The 21,629-nt window shown below is 41.2% G+C and overlaps 1 protein-coding gene across 1 annotated transcript in view; it reads right to left on the bottom strand.

The window, feature by feature from the left end:
* Window positions 1-13,315, bottom strand: part of LOC308390452 (uncharacterized protein MYH16) — a 47,513-nt gene extending 34,198 nt beyond the window's left edge. Inside the window, exons 1-2 of the mRNA XM_080872471.1 lie at window positions 13,169-13,315; window positions 209-415 (exon numbers count right to left, since the gene is read on the bottom strand). Of these exons, the coding sequence (XP_080728597.1) occupies window positions 209-415; window positions 13,169-13,300 (339 nt within the window). The 5' untranslated portion in view covers window positions 13,301-13,315. The remainder of the gene's footprint in view (window positions 1-208; window positions 416-13,168) is intronic.
* Window positions 13,316-21,629: the final 8,314 nt, after the last annotated feature.

Consider the following 21,629-nt stretch of genomic DNA (forward strand, 5'->3'; position numbering starts at 1 on the left):
TGGCTTCAGTGCTTCTTGCAGTCTGTTAGTTTTCTTGCCTGGCTACTGCTTGTTTTAAATTAAAGAGCTGGATGACAACTGTACCTTCATCTGCCAATCTGTCGTCTTCCTAAATGCTCCTTCCATATTACAAATCAGTCCTTCTCTTTCTGCGCAAAAATCCTTGTTCCAGAGATTATCATATCACGAAGATCCAAAAATGCCCTACCTGTTTATCCTCTTCAGCTACAGTCAGAGCGCTCTCCAGCTCTTCCAGGTCTCGTCTGAGGCTGCTGCACTCGGCCTCCAGCCTGTCTCTGTGAAGGGCCAGCTGGGCTGAGCAGACCTCCTCCTCCTCCAGCTGCTGCTCCAGCTCACGCCTTGCCTTCTCCAGTTGGGCACAGCGATGCTCAGATACCTGGGCACTCTCCTGCTCCTGGGGGTTAAGAGTTAAATCACTTACTTTTCAACTGAATGAATCTGTAGATCTGTATTATGGAGATTATTGCATTGGCTGGATTTCATTTTGTGCCAGATATGCTACGAATAATAATTTTTGTCCAGTTTTACTGTTTTTTGCACAGTCCTCAGACCTTGTACCAACTTCTAATCTAGTTGTAAAAGATCTTTTATACAGCAACATAATAGTTTTGTCAAACTCAGTGTCGCTGGAGTTTAAAGAAGGGCAAGATAAGGTAAGAAAAAGCTGACACTGTTAGTAAAAGGCTAAGGATAAACATGTAATATAAAGGGATTTGCTGAATTAAAGAAGCTGAAGCAAACCTCAAGACGTTCATGCAAAGATAATCTTACCACAGGATGAAATTTATCCTCTTTCACAAAGAACCGTCTCTCTGTCAGTGTGCACTTGCCTTAATATAGTCCTGCTAAGAAGTAACATGGTCACGTGTATTACCAACCAGATAAGCAAGTTCTACCAAACACCAGATCATTTAATCAGTTGCCATCCATAACAGTAGTGAAAGGGCCATATTATGAGAGCTTTGCTTTTGTTACAGTTACTTTCTTATAGGCCAGTCATCATGGGCAAGGCATTTAGAAATGAGCAAATAGCATACCCAGATATCTGGGCATTTGTGAAATGATCAAGCAACCACATTTCCATCTGCATTTATTTCCATAAAAGTACTTGGTTGGAGGACTTTCCGTGCTTTTTTTTAAGTTCCTCGCACAAGTTTCTGTGCAAAGCTGTTTGCACCTTTAACCCTTTTACCTCGTCACTACTAAACAGGTATTACCAGGTATGAATGGAATACAAGCCTATTTAACACAAAGGGTATGTGCAAACAAATTTGCACATACATTTTTCTATAGTGAGATATGCAATACACAGAACTGCAGGAAGGAGGTTGTTCAGTCAACCAGTAATTAATATACAATAGCTTGTCCTACCTGTACTTATAATTCTGTAAAAATCTTTTGATACAGTGGGTTTCATAATGCACTGGCATTTTCTACATTAGAAATTTATGTAGCAGTCTCTTAAATTGACATTATCCCTTAAGTTAATAGATCATGAGTGTGATTCCATTGTCTTTTAATGGACTGTAATTAAGATGTAATTATAAAAGGGAGCTTAATATCAATGGCCTTCTTCAAGCTAAAACCAGTAAAAACAAAACAAAACATTGGCATTGTACAAACATCCATCAGATACTGTTGTGCTGGAGACTGAATTCTTAAACCAAAAGAAACTGTTTTGCGATACATTGTAAACTATAAAAGTATATATAAATTCCCCTCTTGCCCCTGCGGGCCATCAATCTTTCAAGCTCAGGTCCTCTACCAGAGGCCTGGGAGCTTGAGGGTCCTGTGCTGTATCTTAGCTGTTCCTAGGATTGTGTTCTTCTGGATAGAGATCTTGGATGTTGTTCCTGGGATCTGCTAAAGCTACTCACCTAGCTTGGGAGTCACTGCACCTAGGGCTCCGATTCCTGTCCCGGGTTTCTCTATCCAGTAAGGGTCCTAAGCTAGAACCCCTATACTAAATCAAGCCTACCCGGATTAACAAGGTCCATGTCGGGTGTTGAGGAACCAGGACACCCTGATGAGAAGTGGGCTACTGGAACAAGACGGCATCGATACTGTCCTTCATAGCTGGTTCCTCACAGGCTACATCCTTCAACCTGTTATTATCAGTTATCTACCCGTTTAAATTTTACTCTTCGCTATCCATTTTTCTGTTGCTTTTAGCTAACTAGGGTAGGCCCAGCTAGAATCCCCATGATAAAACACACATCCTTGTCTTACAATGATGTATTTTAATATATATATTAGGGGTGCAACGATATTCGTATCGATATTGAACCGTTCGATACAGTGCTTTCGGTTCGGTACGCATATGTATCGAACAATACAAAATTTGTAATTTATTTTATCAACTTTCCTTCTGACGATGCTGTCTGTGTTGAGCGCTCAGTGAATCTGCGTTCGACTACTCCGCCTAGGCTGCACTGTCGAGCGCAGATCCACTGAGCGCTCAACACAGACAGCATCATCAGAAGGAAGAGCGCAGGGCAAGCTAGCGAGACAGAAGTTAAGCTCTCCTTGCAACATGGCAAATTGAACCTCCCACCCTCATTCAGATCTGGTGTTTGGAATTATTTTGGTTTTCATGTGACGTATGACCCTGAAGGTAAGCGCGTCATGGACTAAAGTAAAACAGTATGTTGGATGTGCCACGCAATGCTTAATGCTTAATTACATGGGTGGGAACTAGTGTGTTAGCGCAGTTAGCTCGTTAACGTGTTGGCCGTCTAGCCCCACGCACGGGGCGATCAGGGGTAGCTCGTTAACGGAGATTTGCTGTGTTGTGGCGTTAAGGTCATTTCAACGAGATTAACCTGAAAGCACTAGTGGGAACACAACAAATATGACTGCACATTTACATCATCCTAGTGCAAAGACAAGTGGAAGCAGACAAAAACAACAAGCACGCATGCTACAAACTTTACCCGAGTCATTTAGACAGCCGTTAGCACATGATTCTCCTTATGGGGACCTGATATGTTTAATATGCTGCTGAGAATATAGCCCAGAAGAAGCGGATAGTATAGCTTTTATTTTGGTAAGAGCCATTTATATATATCTATATATATCTATATATATATATATATATATATATATATATATATATATATATATATATATATATATATATATATATACAGTCCTGATCCCCAAGGACCCCAAGAAGGGACCGGTCCCCTCCAACTACCGACCAATAACCTGCCTCAGTACCACATGGAAGCTCCTGTCAGGTATCATATCGGCTAAGATGAACAGGCACATGGGTCAATACATGAGCGGGACACAGAAAGGAATTGGCAAGAATACCAGAGGCGCAAAACACCAGCTACTGGTAGACAGAACAGTCAGCCGAGACTGCAAGACCAGACTGACCAACCTGTGCACTGCCTGGATTGATTACAAGAAGGCCTATGACTCAATGCCCCACAGCTGGATACTGGAATGCCTAGAATTGTACAAGATCAATGGGACCCTAAGAGCCTTCATCAGGAACTCAATGGGGATGTGGCGCACAACACTAGAGGCCAACTCCAAGCCCATAGCACAAGTTGCCATCAAGTGCGGGATCTACCAAGGAGATGTTCTGTCCCCACTGCTGTTCTGCATAGGCCTGAACCCCCTCAGTGAGATCATTAACAAGACTGGCTACGGATACCGACTACGGAACGGAGCAGTTGTCAGCCACCTCCTGTACATGGATGACATCAAGCTGTATGCCAAGAGTGAACGAGACATCGATTCACTGATTTTCACTGATCCACATTACCAGGCTATACAGCAATGACATTGGAATGTCGTTCGGACTGGAGAAGTGTAGTCGGATGGTAACAAAGAGAGGGAAGGTAGTCAGAACTGAGGGGATTGAACTACCAGAAGGCAACATTGCAGACATAGAGGACAGTTACAAGTACCTGGGGATCCCGCAGGCGAATGGGAACCATGAAGAGGCCGCTAGAAAAGCTGCAACCACCAAGTACCTGCAGAGGGTCAGGCAAGTCCTGAGGAGTCAGCTAAATGGTAAGAACAAGATCTGGGCCATCAACACGTACGCCCTGCCCGTGATCAGGTACCCTGCTGGGGTAATAGGCTGGCCAAAGGAGGAGATAGAAGCCACTGACATAAAGACAAGAAAGCTCCTTACCATGCATGGAGGGTTTCATCCCAAGTCCAGCACCCTGAGGCTGTACGCTAAGCGGAAGGAAGGGGGCCGGGGACTGCTGAGTGTCAGCACCACAGTCCAGGATGAGACAAGGAACATCCAAGAATACATTGGGAAGATGGCCCCAACTGACCGAGTGCTCAGTGAATACCTCAGGCAGCAGAAACCCAAGAAAGAGGAGGGAGACGAGGAACCATCATGGAAGGACAGGCCCCTGCACGGTATGTACCACCGGCAGATAGAGGAGGTGGCTGATATCCAGAAATCCTACCAGTGGCTGGACAAAGCTGGACTGAAAGACAGCACAGAGGCACTAATCATGGCAGCACAAGAACAAGCTCTGAGTACAAGATCCATAGAGGCTGGGGTCTATCACACCAGGCAAGACCCCAGGTGCAGGCTGTGTAAAGATGCCCCAGAGACAATCCAGCACATAACAGCAGGGTGCAAGATGCTAGCAGGCAAGGCATACATGGAACGCCATAACCAAGTGGCCGGCATAGTGTACAGGATCATCTGTGCCGAGTATAACCTGGAAGTCCCGAGGTCAAAATGGGAGATGCCCCCAAGGGTGGTGAAGAATGACCGAGCTAAGATCCTGTGGGACTTCCAGATACAGACGGACAAAATGGTGGTGGCTAACCAACCGGACATAGTGGTGGTAGACAAACAGAAGAAGACGGCCGTAGTGATCGATGTAGCGGTTCCAAATGACAGCAATATCAGGAAGAAGGAACATGAGAAGCTGGAGAAATACCAAGGGCTCAGAGAAGAGCTCGAGAGGATGTGGAGGGTGAAGGTAACGGTGGTCCCCGTGGTAATCGGAGCACTAGGTGCGGTGACTCCCAAGCTAGGCGAGTGGCTCCAGCAGATCCCAGGAATAACATCGGAGATCTCTGTCCAGAAGAGCGCAGTCCTGGGAACAGCTAAGATACTGCGCAGGACCCTCAAGCTCCCAGGCCTCTGGTAGAGGACCCGAGCTTGAAGGATAAACCGCCCGCAGGGGCGTGCTGGGTGTTTATATATATATATAGATGTAAAATTCTGTAAAGAACAACATTTGTTAAGTGTTATACCTTGTTTACCTTTGAAACGAAATAGTATTTAAAGCTTGTCCTGCTATGCTAGCTATAACTCAGCAGTGGCGTTTTAGCTAGCATTGCTATTAGAACTACTGCTAATATTTTTATACTATCTAAGCATTTCACAACGACTGTCACTTAAAAAAACAAACAGTTTATACTTTTGATAACTTTAACTTCTACATGCTTTCTTGTCTATATTTACTGCGTTATTTAAGGTGCAAAAAAGCCCCAAAAATTCATTTATAAGAGCTGCTAATATCTCTTACCTTTTCTACCACTTCATACACAGTCTCAAAAGCCAACTACAGCCAAAAGCCAAAAACTACAAAATTGTCCTGGTAATTCACAACTGCTAGACTATAAGAGAACATATGCCACTATTACTTTTTTTTTTTTACTATTTATACTTAGTTTCAAATTCTTCACTTAGCTTAAACTCAAGTTTACCATATGTCACAGGAGGAGACACAGAGGTATAAGCAATAAAATAATTATTATAAGTAATAAGGAATATAATTAAATATACAAATAAAGAATAAAATGTCAGGCAACTGGCATTTTTAACATTTACCTGCCTTAGTTTGTGGTGTTTACTGGAGAACTTAAATATCTACAGAGTAACTTGTGTGCTTTTCCTGCTATGAAGACACCGGTTATCTTAAAAAACCAAAATTCTCCCAGCACAATATATACTCCAGAATTAGCCTAATATATGCTTTACTTTATTGTATGCTTTACCCACAGCTGCTATTCTGTGCTCCAGTGTGGTGCTATAGCTATCCCAATCCAGTTCCTCAGGTTCTGGTTCTGGTCCATTATCTGCGTGGTTCCCATTGGCTTCCTCTGAGTCATCAAAAATGGGGTGACGACACTGATTTCGTCTCCCAGACATCATCTCTGTGGTACTTCCTCTACCGTACACGCTTCCAACTTCACCTGCCGCAGCTTGCCCAACAGTATTTCCGTCCCACAGCTAGGCTTAACTGAGCCTTTTTCTCTTCCTTTGACTGGGTGTACAGCTGTTCTGGTTGTTACAGGTGGGTTTGAAGAGGAGTGACAGTAGTAATTCCCTCCCTGGTGTTGCTCTCGTCTATACTCACCCTACAGATCCCCTCCCTTACACATTTGCAGCTCTGCTCACCATTCTTTTCCTTCCTTAATCTATCAGCCCTGTCTTTCTTCTTTGTTTTTTTTTATCTCGTTCTTCCACTCCCACTCAATCAGCCATTCATATGGGTGTGCTGGTATAAGCTGCTGGAATCCAAACATTCCTCTGTACTTGGACCTCTTTGAAATTGCCACTATTTGGTCCACTCTCAAGGCTGTTTCACCACAAAGGCTACCTCTGCTGCTTTATTCCCTTGCTGTAGTCCAGAAACAGGTGGTTCTCCCTAGTTTCTCGGGTGGGGATCCAAGGGTGTCCCACAGGGATGGTGGTTGGTGTAGGATGTCAGGTCCAAAGAAAAGCCTGTAAAGTTGTGCCTTTCTACCACAGAAACGCAGCCCTCAGCTGTACCCTCAAAGCCCAAGCAGAGAAAAGAAAAAACAAGGGCAGTAAGTCAGAATGCCTTTTCTCCTCTCGGTTATAATTGACATAAATGTCATGTGTGCCCACGCCCACATGGTCCCCCACAATGCCACAGCATTCATCTTAGCAAGAACAAAGAGGCGTATTGTGCTTTACATTTAAGTGTTGATAGGGGGGGTTTCCTTTGTTTTTTTTAATGAAGTTACTGAGACCCCACAAAGACTTAACCAAGCATTTCCTTATTTGAGCTAACATCAATAATGGAGATGGTACTGTGATTAAGACAAGAACAAACTTGTCAGTGGAAACTGATTACCACAGGAATATGGTGGCTGTACTGAAGCATGATAGGAGTATCATTAATGTATATATGTTATTCTTTTGAGTGATACAAGTAAAGAACAGTATCTCACATATTTTTTGTTTTAAGTTATTTTTAGGAAAGTAAAAGCCTTGGTATGTAGCATGCTACCTGTACATAATGATGTATATTTATGTCACAAAACACAGCAGAAACTATAATGAGTAAATATGTAACATTAATTATATCTAACATATATATAATTGGAAGTATCAGGAAAAACAAAATCATGTGCTGTATATGACTTATCCCCCTCTAAACCACAGAATGTGCAGCTAAAATCACACACGACCTTCCTAACTTACAAAGAGTTAGAATAACACTGAATTTAAAGTCGTCCAACAGTGGACACAGATATATGAGGCAGGACAAGCCAATGCCATCATGAAAGATATCCAGCCACAAAAAAAGACAAACATAGGCTTTCTGAGAATTTATACTGTTTTATTTTGACAATGCGGTCTGGGTTCTTATGCAGAGTGGCAGCACAGAGAGTTCTGTTCATGTTACTCCCACTAGAGCTGGAGAAGCCTGAGACTGCGCTCGTCCAGGCTGCCCAACCAGACACTGCTCATGTCCAACACCAACACTCACATATCTGACAAGCAGCTGCCAGTGACTGAGACACACAGATAACTCGAGACTATATCAGATTTTCATTATACCAACTCTAGAACCAAGTCACTTTATGAAACACAGCACATTTCCTGTTTACACTGCTGTTTTAGGTCTTATTCATTCATCCAGAGATTGAAATGACAGCTGACTGTGATTACAGAGTTATAATGTAATGTGAGGACATGGTTACTAGGCAAAAGCATAACAGGAAAGCCCTCTGGTTACATGTCTTTGGCTGTGTTGGCTTTCTCAGTGCCAAATGCAGCCAATAGTTGTATAGTGTCTCAAGCTCAAAATATTGCCACATTGAGGCCAGATGCCTGGTATTTAACTGACAGCCATCCTTTTAACATCATCAGGGTAAGATGAGTGATAACCCCAGAGGGAAGGGGAGGCTACGGGTTCATCTGCTGGATCTTTTTGCACAGATTATTTAAATGCTAACACTCCTGAGAAGCTGCACTTTTTCATAGCTGTGCTTTGAGCAAATTTAATTTAATATCTGACTACAGGAATGTCAGTCTTTACAATAACCATTGTCTTGTGCTTGCAAATTGGCAACCATCCCATTTATCCGGGCTCGTTATTGCTACTAGTTTTAAATGATCGCGTGATTTCCTTATGCTGGGTTTTTTTGTCCTCCTAACCTAAAAGCAGACATCTTTTGCATATAAGGTAAATGTGTCTGGTGCAAAGTAAAGGAGAAAATATAAAAACTTCATCATGAAATATCTTCCAACTACAAAAGTAATGTGTCTCTAGCATTATTTCGCAGGCTTTCCAGTTCCAACTCCTGTCAAAATTTATCACTCCTGACTAATTTGTTCTTCCATTCATTTGCTCGCTCCCTCTTGCCCTTGAAGTCAATCTTCTATTCCCTAGCTTCTCTTTACCCTACTCACTCTTCTTCTTTACACTGCTCATTCATCTCTCCCTGCCAGTCTTTTGTCCCACAGTTCGCCTCAGGCCTCAGAAACTCCAAAGTCTATCCAGGCTGAAAGTTTTTCCACATGCAGAATTGGGGCATCTGGATAGTGCTGCAGGAAGGCACATTTATTTCCCATTAGCAGTAACTGGGCGGTAAACAGTGGCATTTTCTGTTTATATCCATTTGTACCAAAGTTGGTCTGAATATCAGAAAAAGGAAAACTCTGCTTATCATGCAGTGTCAACCCTCAAATTCCTCATTTAGTTTTACCATCTGTTCTTTAGTATTGCCTTTTTTTTTCTGTAGCCACACTAACAGGTCAGGAATGGAAAAGTTTGTCAATTTAATTTAAACTCAGATATCATATTAACTATGGATGTGCTAGTACTATGCTTGTTCTGCAGAAACCTCCTGAAATTTTTAAGCCAAGGCAGAGTTTAAAAAGTTGCAGTTCCACAAATGGACACTTGGTTTTAGATCCAAAAGTGACTCAATCGCCATATACTTCCATGTTAAAATACCTAACTTTAAAATATGAAATAACACGTTTAGAGGCTAGTAGGAAGTTTTTGGCTTTTACTGTATGTATAGTTTGCCCCTTCATAACAAATGTGCATTCTGTCATAACTCATTCTGTCATTTATCTATATACTGGATTTTTTTAATGTACACTATAAGCCGGAGTTTATTGTAGGGTTTTTACCTTACAATATAAAGCACCATAAGGCAACTACTGTTGTAAATTGAATTGAATAGTATTAATTTGAGTTGATTTAGGGCTACTTTGACTGACAAGTATTCTGTCAAAAGGATCTGTAGCTGATTGGTGTCTGCTGGCCTCACTCCAAATAACTAACTTCAAGAAAAAAACTGATAAGGAGATAGGCCACCACATACGACAGGAATAGTTCCATAAACTAGTTGAAATCATATAACAAAGCTGGTCATTCAGACCAACTTTGTACTAATTTGTAATTTGTGACCTTTCTCTCTATTGACCCAAACCACGCCTGTAAAATGCCACCACAGCATAACAAAGGTGCTGGGTGTCTGTACTGTAGGGGTTAAAAGATTTGAGTTTTTCTTTTTAATTTGTCAGCTGTCTTTCCACAAAACCAGCTGTTGAAAAGGAAAGCAAAATGATCTTTTTCACAGGCTGGATTGAATCGCTTTAGTTTAATATTGGAAAGCCAGACCAACAAAGTGGAAAACTTTCATCTTTTTGGTTGTTGAGGTTGACAGTCTAATAGTATATGACCCTTTATTAACAGTAAGCCAACAGAATGTCAATCTGCCAGAACAGTGTTGACCTAACAGGGCAGATATGCATCAGGGTTGATTCATAAGGAGGATTTTATTGTACCCCAGATAACAGATGTGTCCCTTAGCAAACAACTTGGGTAATGAAGTCTGAGACAAAACTCCCTTGGAAAACTGGAAGTCTTCCTTAGCATTAAACAACTCTGACAAGGGGTCACATTTTTCACTGCAGTCAAATCTGGAGGTCTCCAAGATATGAACTCTGCTGGCTGATCTGTCTCCTCCGCAGATTCACGTCATTATTTGTGGCTGGCTAATCTAAGCAGTGAAAAAAAGACACAGTGGGAGCCAGTGCACACCTGGTGATTTCAATAAAAAGTTATGTTCTACTCTAAAAGGGTAATAAAAAGGGGGGGGGGGATTATAGTCCTAACACTTTGTCTCTGCTGAAGTAACTTTATAAAATTTGGAAGAATGCTGATTATAAAGGAAATTCTTTTCCTCCGAATTAAACCCACTTTAAAGACTTACTTGTTATATCAATAAAGAAAGGAAGATCAGCTGCAAGTCATCAAACAAAGTGACTATGCAGAAGAAATCTTCTGAAGGTCACTGTAATTAGAGGCACACTGTCACGGTCCTGGGTCTCCTGACCCAGCGTTTTTAGTTCTTTGTGATTTTTGTATTATTGTACTTGTGTGTGATTTATTCTATGGCTTCTAGTTTTGATCCCTTGCCCTTCATGTCTCTCTGTGTCCCCTCTGTTCTGTGTAATTGTGTGTCTTTGCATGTTTGAGTTTCTTGTTTTCTGTCACTCTGCATTGTGCATTATGTTCTCATGGTTGGTTTTTTGTTACTCTCTCTAGTCTAGTCTCTTGTGTTCCCAGCTGAGTATTTCCCTGTGTATTTTGGTTCTTAGACCTCTGCCTTATGGTTTATGTCTCTGTATTTCTTAGTTGCTGTCTCCACTGTGTCAAGTTCGCGTCTCTGTGTGATACTTCCTGTTTTACTTTGATGGTCCGTGTCTCATGTGAATGCGTCCTGCTTTGCTTGTCTCGTCAGTCCTGATTTCTCCCAGCTGTGCCCTCCTTCTGTGTCTCATTCCCCTCGTTACTTCCCAGTGTATTTAAACCCTGTGTTTCTCTGAGTCAGTGTCGCGTCGTCCCTCTTGCTGTGTGGATCTCCCTGTGTGTCTCTCTGTGAGTTTTCCAAGTTCCCAGTTTAGATTAGTTTGTATGTTTTTTCCCTGCCAGCAAATAAAGCTGAGTTTTGAGTTCACCTCCCTGAGTCTGTGAGTCCTGCACTTTGGATCCAACTCCTGCCTGCCGCACAGCGATTCATGACACACACAAGGACAAGAAAGATGATTGCTGGTAAAATACAGTGACAAAGGCCACGGTCCAGCTCCTTGAAAGCCTTTATGATGTATTCCATCAAAGCCATATGAAAAGTCTGCTAAGGCACTCAGCACCAATAATGACCAGATCCCATGGGCAACCCTGGAGCATTTTCAACAAATACTGGCAGCAGCACTCTCACACTAAATCCTCTGCCTGAAGGATGGATTTATTTCTCACAACTAATAAGTTATCTTGAAGCACCTAAATCTCTCTAAATAATGCCCTAACTCAATACAACATAGAAAGCAGTTATTTGAACTTTTTAAACTTTCAAGTTTTTCTTCCTGAGACATCCTAACATCAGGATTTGTGTTCAGTAAAAAGGAGCTTCTGGTTCAACTTCTAAATAATGTTTTATGGAAAAGCCGCACAAGTATAAGAAGTCGATACTGTTGCACTTGTCAGGGTTAGGTTCAAATCTTCCCCTTTATATTGAATTGTCACCTATTAACCAAATAGAGACGTTATAAGAGAAGAAGCTGTCAGGCCAAATTTAGAGTTGATTTGAACAGTAACATCTTCTAATTGTGTAACATAGCTAAAATCCAACCTAACCTACTTCTAACCCCATTGCCAAGGGGTTCACTGGTGGAAGTTAACGTTGATGTAACTACCAAAAATCTTAAACAACAGAAACCTTTGCTTCACGAAGATTGTCTGAAGCCTTACACACAGGCTTCCTAGACATGCAGAGCACCAAAACAGGTAACACAAACTAAGTTAACCCTCTTGTTGATTTGGAGACTAGGAGAGGGGATGGTGGCCAAAAGCCCAGAGCTCATAGACAGGTGAAGGTTTCTGTTTTGTCATGTTTGTTTAGCATAGAACTCTGGGCAGTATCACAACCAAAATGGCAAGACCACCAACAAGAAGAAGAGACTGTCCCACATTTACACTCCAGTTTATATCTCAAACAGCCTGGTCCTGCAAAAGTAGTACTTGATTAGTACCTAATAGTACTCTGAAGTTGTCATAGGAGGTTACTCCTAACCTATGTTTTCAAGAAAATCTAAATGGATTTTTATTTTAATGTGAACATTTTTTGATGTAGATTAGTTAAAATGATTACTTTCTTTGTTTCCCTAACTGCTTAGACTTAAACCTATTGTTAGAGTAAGGGTTAGGATTGGGGTTGGAGTCATCACCAGACTTAATCCTCAGTGGGTAAAAGCTGAGTTCACACGTGTCACTTCAGGTATTTGCAAATTAAGAAAAAAGAAACGATATCATTTATTTGTAATTTTGCTTTTGTGCTAATGCTAGTTTTGTCGTGCTTCTTTAATGGACTGACAAGAAAATGGTTGTTCTATTTCTCCTATGAAGCTATAAAGAAGGGAATGTGCCACTCAAACACTCCTCCTTGGAATAAACCAGTAATACTGTGAGTCTGAAGCCAAGGAACAGTATGGTGCCCCACAGCACTGACAGCAGTCTGGGTACAAAAACAAATAAAAATAAGATACTTTGTGCTTCTTCACTACATGAAATAATCAGTTGGAAAATAGTCAGCACAGCAAGAAAAGGAAAATCCAGATTTAATACGACTGCCACAGTGACTCCATCCCTCTCTCTCTTTCTGTCTCTCCCTCAGCAAAGGTATCATTATCCACTTAATTTCATACACTAGGGGCTGGTATAATGACCACGTTCAAAATCCCTTATCGAGCAGAAATTCAAGCTTAATCACAAATTATGTGAGTTCCAAAGTATCAAGTTAGTGAAACAAAAGAATTTCTTATTTAAAGGGGAAAGGGAAAGAATAAAGTTGAGGCATAGAGGGAAAAGCAGCAGAGACTTACAGCTCGGTATTTAGTGGCCACCTCATTCTTTTCCTTGTTAAGCTGGGTGTTCTGCTCCTCTAGTTCATGGACCTTGGAAAGGAGCCGGTCACTCTGCTCTATGGCTCTCCTGAGCTCCTCTCTCTCCCTCATCCCTGCTTCTTCTGTATGAACGGGCTGCAAACACAGGGACCTGACCCGCAACACCACTCACACACATCTGCAAATACACGCATGCATACAGAAGGCTTGGTATTTCAGCTAGGCTGTCTGGTGCTCTCACTGAGTCTCTCTCACTTTTGTTCACTGCTGTCTGGCCTTCCCCACTCCCCAACTCCTCCAAATCCACATCTGACACACACACAAGCCCACACGTCAGGGAGTTTTGCCCTGTAAAAGACATCCAAGAATCCACCAGTATGAGCCCACATTTTCTCCCCTTTTACCTAACTGGCCTCCTGCTGGTTTGCACTGCAACAATAAAAACTAACAACTGTGCTGCTGGAAGTAAGTAAGAAATCAAGCAAGAGGTCAGCTCTCTATCATAAGACTGGTAACTCTGGATCTCCTGCTGGTGGGGGTTTTATAATAGAAGGTCTTCTCAAAATCCAGGCCACGTTTTTGATTAATGTACACCACAATTCAAGATGTCCTCAGGATTTGAATCAGTGTATGCCAAAGACTAAAAGCCAAGCTGGAGGAGTCTAAAACAAAGCTGAAGCCAACATCTTATCTAGTCACTGATAGAGTTGCAGTGAAATAAGAAAGTTGACTAGTTTTTCACCATAAAATCCCAGCTAGCCTACACTGTATGGCCACAAATAAGCTACATAACCATGTACCCGGCCCATGAATATCAGTTTTTGTGCCGATATTAATGCTAGGAAAGAATTCGAACTCTGCAGTTAGCAGCAGAGCATAGGTGACTTTTAAGCACAAGGCACCTTATCATAAGCAACCCCACTCCATAGCTTCACATGTTCTTCTGCAGTTGCTGCAGTTACTAAACCCTTCTGCTTTACAACCTGGTCTTTAATTCTGACCTCATTAGCCGTTTCCAGGTCCAAACTCTGCTTCAGGTCCCAAAGTCAGGAACACTGCAGCATCACTGAGAGTTAAAAACTGTCTAAATCCTTTTGTCTTTAATAAAATGATCAGTGTGGCTGCTCTACCAGGTGTAACATTGAAGTCTAACATCCATGAAAACAGAATTTATTAAATTTAACAGAGTTAGAAGTCAGCAGGAAGTTAGCTTGCTAGTTTCCATCTAAAGATGATACACCATCTTTCGACATAAATGAAGACAGGAAACTAAACAGCAGTGATATTTGTAAGGTTACTGAAGTTGGGCTAGCTGGTATATAATGATGTGGTGGCTAGCTACACAGCTATGGTTAGCATAACAGAAACAGTGAGGCTGGAGGATGAATGCTAACTTTTTTCCACTCGATAAAAGTTAACGATGGTTAGGGACAAATGCAATCACATGGCAGGAAAAAGATTTTTAAACGGACCAAACGTCAGTCAGGAGAACAGCTGAGATAATCCATCCACATGCTCAACCCTGCTGCTTAACACACACATGCATGTTCCTTACAAATGTGGTACTATTTAGGGGAAATAAACAGGTTTCCATCAGAGTTATTATAGTTTTTAATGTCTAATTATTTTTTATATTTATTTTTATTTTAACGTTTCTTTTAATTCAGTTTAATTTTAGTTAGTGTCCAGAGTGGGTTTGCTCACTTTGCTCACTCACTTTTAATTTTTTTGTCAAAGGTCTGCTTATAATAACCAGTACCCTTGCTTTCCAAAGGCGTAAGATTTATTTTCAAGAAGCATGGACAAATAATCAACCAAACACACATTTTCTTACTTTTGTGCTAAGTTTAGACAACCATTAGGATGTTGCTTTCTGCTGTAGCAAATGTGACCTTGAAATAGAAGCAAGGAATTTCTGAACCCTCTGATTATGAACAATAGTATTTGTCTATACTGCAAATAGAACTGTCAGCTGTTCTGCACTGAATTCTTAGACAGGGTATTTTAACACAATAAAGCCCCGCATTAAATGTAGTGCAGGAAATGGTTTCAATTCCACACAAAATGCACTATCCAAAGCAACAGACCTTCTGTCTGCTGCATACATTTAAACTTTCTGCCAGAACATATATATATTTTCTTTTATTTTCTCTGCTCACCTAACAAGATTCTGCAAGTAATTCTGGCATAACTTCTAAAAGAAACAAGAAGTGGATCTGGAATAAAACAATGTCATTATCCATTGAAGAATGGGCCTTACACAGAGTTTCTGTCTGATTTCTCAGACTTTATATCTAATTTAGTTCTGAGCTCAGATAAAATAATTATTGTGGGTGATTTTAACATCCATGTAGATGCTAAAAATGACAGCCTCAACATGGCATTTAATCTGTTATTAGACTCAATTGGTTTCTCTCAAAATGTAAAAGAACCCACCCACCACTTTAATCACACTCTAGATCTTGTTTTAACATATGGCATAGAAACTGAACATTTAACAGTGTTTCCTGAAAACCCTCTCCTGTCTGATCATTTCCTGATAACATTTACATTTACAATAATTGATTACACAGCGGTGGAGAGTAGACTTTATCAAAGTAGATGTCTTTCTGAAAGCGCTGTAACTAAGTTTAAGAATATAATCCACCCACTGTTATCATCTTCAATGCCCTGTACCAACACAGAGCAGAGCAGCTATCTGAACGCTACCCCAACAGAGGTCGATTATCTTGTTAATAATTTTACCTCCTCACTACGTACGACTCTGGATACTGTAGCTCCAGTGAAAACTAAGGTCTCTAATCAGAAGTATTTGACTCCGTGGTATAATTCTCAAACACGTAGCCTAAAGCAGATGACTCGTAATCTGGAGAGGAAATGGCGTGTCACAAATCTAGAGGATCATCATTTAGCCTGGAGAAATAGTTTGCTGCTTTATAAGAAAGCCCCCCGAAAAGCCAGAACATCTTACTATTCATCACTGATTGAAGAAAATAAGAACAACCCCAGGTTTCTCTTCAGCACTGTAGCCAGGCTGACAAAAAGTCAGAGCTCTTTTGAGCCAACCATCCCTTTAACGTTAACTAGTAATGACTTCATGAACTTCTTCACAAATATAATTTTTATCATTAGAGAAAAAATTACCAGTAATCATCCCACAGATGTAATATTATCTACAGCTACTCTTAGTACCATTGATGTTAAGTTAGACTCTTTTTCTCCAATTGATCTTTCTGAGTTAACTTCAATAATTACTTCCTCCAAACCGTCAACGTGTCTTTTAGACCCCATTCCTACAAAACTGCTCAAAGATGTCCTGCCATTAATTAATTCTTCGATCTTAAATATGATCAACCTATCTCTAATAATCGGCTATGTACCACAGGCCTTCAAGCTGGCTGTAGTTAAACCTTTACTCAAAAAGCCAACTCTAGACCCAGCAGTCTTAGCTAATTATAGGCCAATCTCCAACCTTCCTTTCATATCAAAAATCCTTGAAAGAGTAGTTGTCAAACAGCTAACAGATCATCTGCAGAGGAATGGTTTATTTGAAGAGTTTTAGTCAGGTTTCAGAGCTCATCACAGCACAGAAACATCTTTAGTGAAGGTTACAAATGATCTTCTTATGGCCTCTGACAGTGGACTCATCTCTGTGCTTGTCCTGCTAGACCTTAGTGCAGCATTCGATACTGTTGACCATAATATCCTATTAGAGCGATTAGAACATGCTGTAGGTATTACAGGTACTGTACTGCAGTGGTTTGTATCATATCTATCTAATAGACTCCAATTTGTGCATGTAAATGGAGAGTCCTCTTCACACACTGAGGTTAATTGTGGAGTTCCACAGGGTTCAGTGCTAGGACCAATTCTGTTTACATTATACATGCTTCCCTTAGGCAGCATCATTAGAAGACATAGCATACATTTTCACTGCTATGCCGATGACACCCAGCTCTATCTGTCCATGAAGCCAGATGACACACACCAATTAGTTAAACTGCAGGAATGTCTTAAAGACATAAAGACCTGGATGGCCGCTAACTTTCTGCTTCTTAATTCAGATCAAACTGAGGTTATTGTACTCGGCCCTGAAAATCTTAGAAATATGGTATCTAACCAGATTCTTACTCTGGATGGCATTACCTTGGCCTCCAGTAACACTGTGAGGAACCTTGGAGTCATTTTTGACCAGGACATGTCCTTCAAAGCACATATTAAACAAATATGTAAGACTGCTTTCTTCCATTTGCGCAACATCTCTAAAATTAGAAATATCCTGTCTCAGAGTGACGCTGAAAAACTAGTTCATGCATTTATTACTTCCAGGCTGGACTACTGTAATTCATTATTATCAGGATGTCCAAAAAACTCGCTGAAAAGCCTTCAGCTAATCCAAAATGCTGCAGCAAGAGTCCTGACAGGGACTAGAAAGAGAGAGCATGTTTCTCCTGTTTTGGCTTCCCTTCATTGGCTTCCTGTTAAATCCAGAATTGAATTCAAAATCCTGCTCCTCACATACAAGGTCTTAAATAATCAGGCCCCATCTTATCTTAATGACCTTGTAGTACCAGATCACCCTGTTAGAGCACTTCGCTCTCGCTCTGCAGGCCTACTTGTTGTTCCTAGAGTATTTAAAAGTAGAATGGGAGGGAGAGCCTTCAGTTTTCAGGCCCCTCTTCTGTGGAACCAGCTTCCAGTTTGGATTCGGGAGACAGACACTATCTCTACTTTCAAGATTAGGCTTAAAACTTTCCTTTTTGCTAAAGCATATAGTTAGGGCTGGACCAGGTGACCCTGAATCCTCCCTTAGTTATGCTGCAATAGACATAGGCTGCCGGGGGATTCCCATGATGCATTGAGTTTTTCCTTTCCAGTCACCTTTCTCACTCACTATGTATTAACAGACCTCTCTGCATTGAATCATATCTGTTATTAACCTCTGTCTCTCTTCCACAGCATGTCTTTTATCCTGTCTTCCTTCTCTCACCCCAACCGGTCGCAGCAGATGGCCGCCCCTCCCTGAGCCTGGTTCTGCCGGAGGTTTCTTACTGTTAAAAGGGAGTTTTTCCTTCCCACTGTTGCCAAAGTGCTTGCTCATAGGGGGTCATATGATTGTTGGGTTTTTCTCTGTATCTATGAAGCGCCTTGAGGCGACTTTTGTTGTGATTTGGCGCTATATAAATACAATTGAATTGAATTGAATTGAAAAGAAGGTGTTAAAAAGCATATGCTGTGTTACTGTACAGAAAGGCAGGCTCGCACGCACACACACACACACATGCACAAAAACCTGTTGCTGCTTGAGTGCTGGTATCTGAAAAAGAGCTGTCATTAGTTGGGCTGTCAGAGATCTGACAGCCAGTTCACTGCTCATGCCTGACAAACTGTACAGTTCGTCAGCAGGGAAAGTAGTAAGGGCATTATCATCTTTCTTAAAGTGTGTGCCGATAATTACCACGTTGTCCAAACACGGTTTAGCACATGTGTATCGCCTGACACACCTGAACTTCCTTTTGCCTGTAGTCAGATTAAACACACAATACCTTCACCTGTCAGTGCGGGACTTAATGTCTCACTTAGCTTCAATCTGCACGCCGATGCCAGAAAAAGAAGAGGAAGACAAATATGACACATCAATGGTTCACCTTTAGCATGATCACAGGGATTAACCCCTTATGCCAGCACCAGTGTTGATATTGCACAAATAAAGTACTCTCTTTATTGCAGCGCATTCCCGCTTTGTGTGAAGGCCGGGGATTACACTTGAGCAAAGGTGTCATGTTTTGACTTGAAGCTCTGAGGTGTTTCTGCACCTCTTGTCTCAGAAAAAAAACTTTCCAAGTGTCCATCTGATTCGTAGTGCTGTAAAAATTGTTTGCACTCCCTGAATATACTTTGAAGTCAACTGAGGACTATGAATATGAAAAGGGGACTTATTCTGTTGTTCTATTCTTAATCCATTTCCACTTTTATATTGATTCACAGTTCAAAAATAATCCTATTTAACTTATTCCTTGTCTTCTGAAACAAACCCCCTCCCTGACTAAACCTTCTTTTGAGTGGCTGCTACTTTTACAGTTTTTTCTGATTGCTTAAGCACATTTTTTGTAACTATTGGCTAATTTTGCAAAACTCTTCACACAAATAAGAAAACCTGTCACCCAATAATCAAAACATTGTAGTTCTCTTGCAAAAGCAAACACAGCTAGATTAACTCTTCACACCTTCGTAAAAATGGTGTTTCCGTATCAAACAGTACACACAAGCCATCATCTACTAAGCACACAATGCGCCAACTGCACACTGATGGTATGAATACAAAACACACCTGGCTTTTGCTTCCTCTGTGCACAAGGTAGGCTATGTCAGTCTGAGCTCATACTTCTGTCATAGATCCATAAGCATAGAGGAATCCAAACTTCAAGTACTGGTGTTTATTCACACACATCAAAACAAACACAAGTGTTTATTTCCAAGTATAGGATTATTTGCAATCGCCATAATGACTATATGGGTTACTTGGTCTGCAGTGAACATGCTTCCTCTGCCCCCAGCATCTGGTCATCTAGCAATTCTGTAAAGTAACAATTTCCGTATTTTTACATCAATGGTATTGGTGTGTTTCTCATTGGCATATGGCAGTGCTACAAATCTTTGTGCGAAGTGACTGTACTAACCAATTCTCATTTCAAGATGTCCTTATGGTACTTGCTACAGTGTAGCGGTTCGAGTTAGGCTGGACCCGTTGGCCAGCTACCCTCAGGGTCATTCCACGGTTGATTACATGGTCCACTATTGTAGCTCTGATGTCATCAGCAATTCTATTTCTTACTCTTCCTACCCTTCCTCTCCCCCCTCCTCATCTTCCTCTCCCCCCTCCTCGTCTTCCTCTTGCTCCTCCTTGTCCTTGTCGTCCTCTTCATCCTACTTCTTCACCTCCACGTCCTCTTCCTCGGCCTCCTCTACTTCTCACTCTTTCTGCTCCCTCCATTGTACTCCGCACACACAGCTTACCTGTATTATAGTGCTTAGGCTGATTGCAAAGTGAACTAATTATCTAAAAAAGTTTTCACATGTGAAAGTGTGCCAGACAGTTGGCAAATTAGTGTTAATGATAGCCATACATGTGTATACTTTTGCTAGGAGTGTGTTGGAAATTTGGTAATTGAGTGTTGTGCAGTGAATTGTGCCTACAGTTTTGCAAAGTGTGTGTTACAAAATTGCAAACTGAGTGCAAAGCAGTTTTTGTGCTTTTAGTTTTGCAAACTCAGTGAGTGGTTTTGCTATAAGTCTGAATAGTTTTAGAGATTGTGCTACAGGAATCACAGTTAGGGTTTAAGCATTCAGAAAAAACTGTAAACAGAAGATTGCAGGTGGGCGGGGCTACTGTTCTTATTACCATCATTAACATCCAAGAAAAAAATGTCTGCGTACACGGATTGCTTGCATACGTGTGCTGACCTCTAGTTGTGTAACTATGTTTAATATTTGTAATAATATAATGTGTAGCAGAAAACAAGGACAGCCATAATAGTTACTCTTTAGAATAGAATAGAATTCAACTTTATTGTCATTGCACATGCACAGGTACAGGGCAATGAAATGCAGTTTGCATCCATCCAGAAGTGCTTTAGTGATATAGATATATTACAATATATATTAGCAATAATATAGATATGTGAGTATATTACAGAAATGGGTCTATTATGGTATGTTATAATGTACACGGTATGAAGTATGTTGTGAATATTCTATAACTATAAGTATGTACAGGCTGTAGTGAGTACAAGCTATGTACAGGATATGAACAGGATATAAATATGAAAAACTATACAGAATATGAAATAAATAACTTTACAGAATCTGGGATATACAGCTATACAGAAATGGGAACTATGCAAGTTGTAAACAGTTGTAGGATTAAAGATTATCGAATGTACAGAATGATTATTTACACAGAGCTATACAGTAGTGCAGTTAAGATAAGTGAGATATAATTCCTACAGAGGCTATATAAAGTGCTAGTGGTTGTGAGTGGTGGTTCAGTCCATGTTATTATTGTGTTTGAGGGTACAGTTGTCCATTGTGGGTGTGTGTATGTTCAGTCCATGAGTTTAACGTGGGTCAGATGTCAGGAGGCAGAGTTCAGGAGTCTGACAGCTGTGGGGAAGAAGCTGTTCCGGTACCTGGTGGTCTTAGTCCGGAGGCTCCTGTGGCGCCTCCCAGAGGGCAGGAGGGTGAAGAGTCCATGTGATGGGTGACTGGGGTCTTTGATGATTTTCCCAGCCCTTTTCAGACACCGCTTCCTGTAGATGTCTTTTATGGCAGGAAGTGGTGCTCCGGCGATGCGCTGGGCAGTTTTCACGACCCTCTGCAACACCTTCCGGTCCGAGGCAGAGCAGTTCCCGTACCAGACTGTTATACAGTTGGTCAGGAT

Source organism: Rhamphochromis sp. 'chilingali' (assembly GCF_963969265.1).
Source record: "Rhamphochromis sp. 'chilingali' genome assembly, chromosome: 22".
Taxonomy (NCBI): Eukaryota; Metazoa; Chordata; class Actinopteri; order Cichliformes; family Cichlidae; genus Rhamphochromis; species Rhamphochromis sp. 'chilingali'.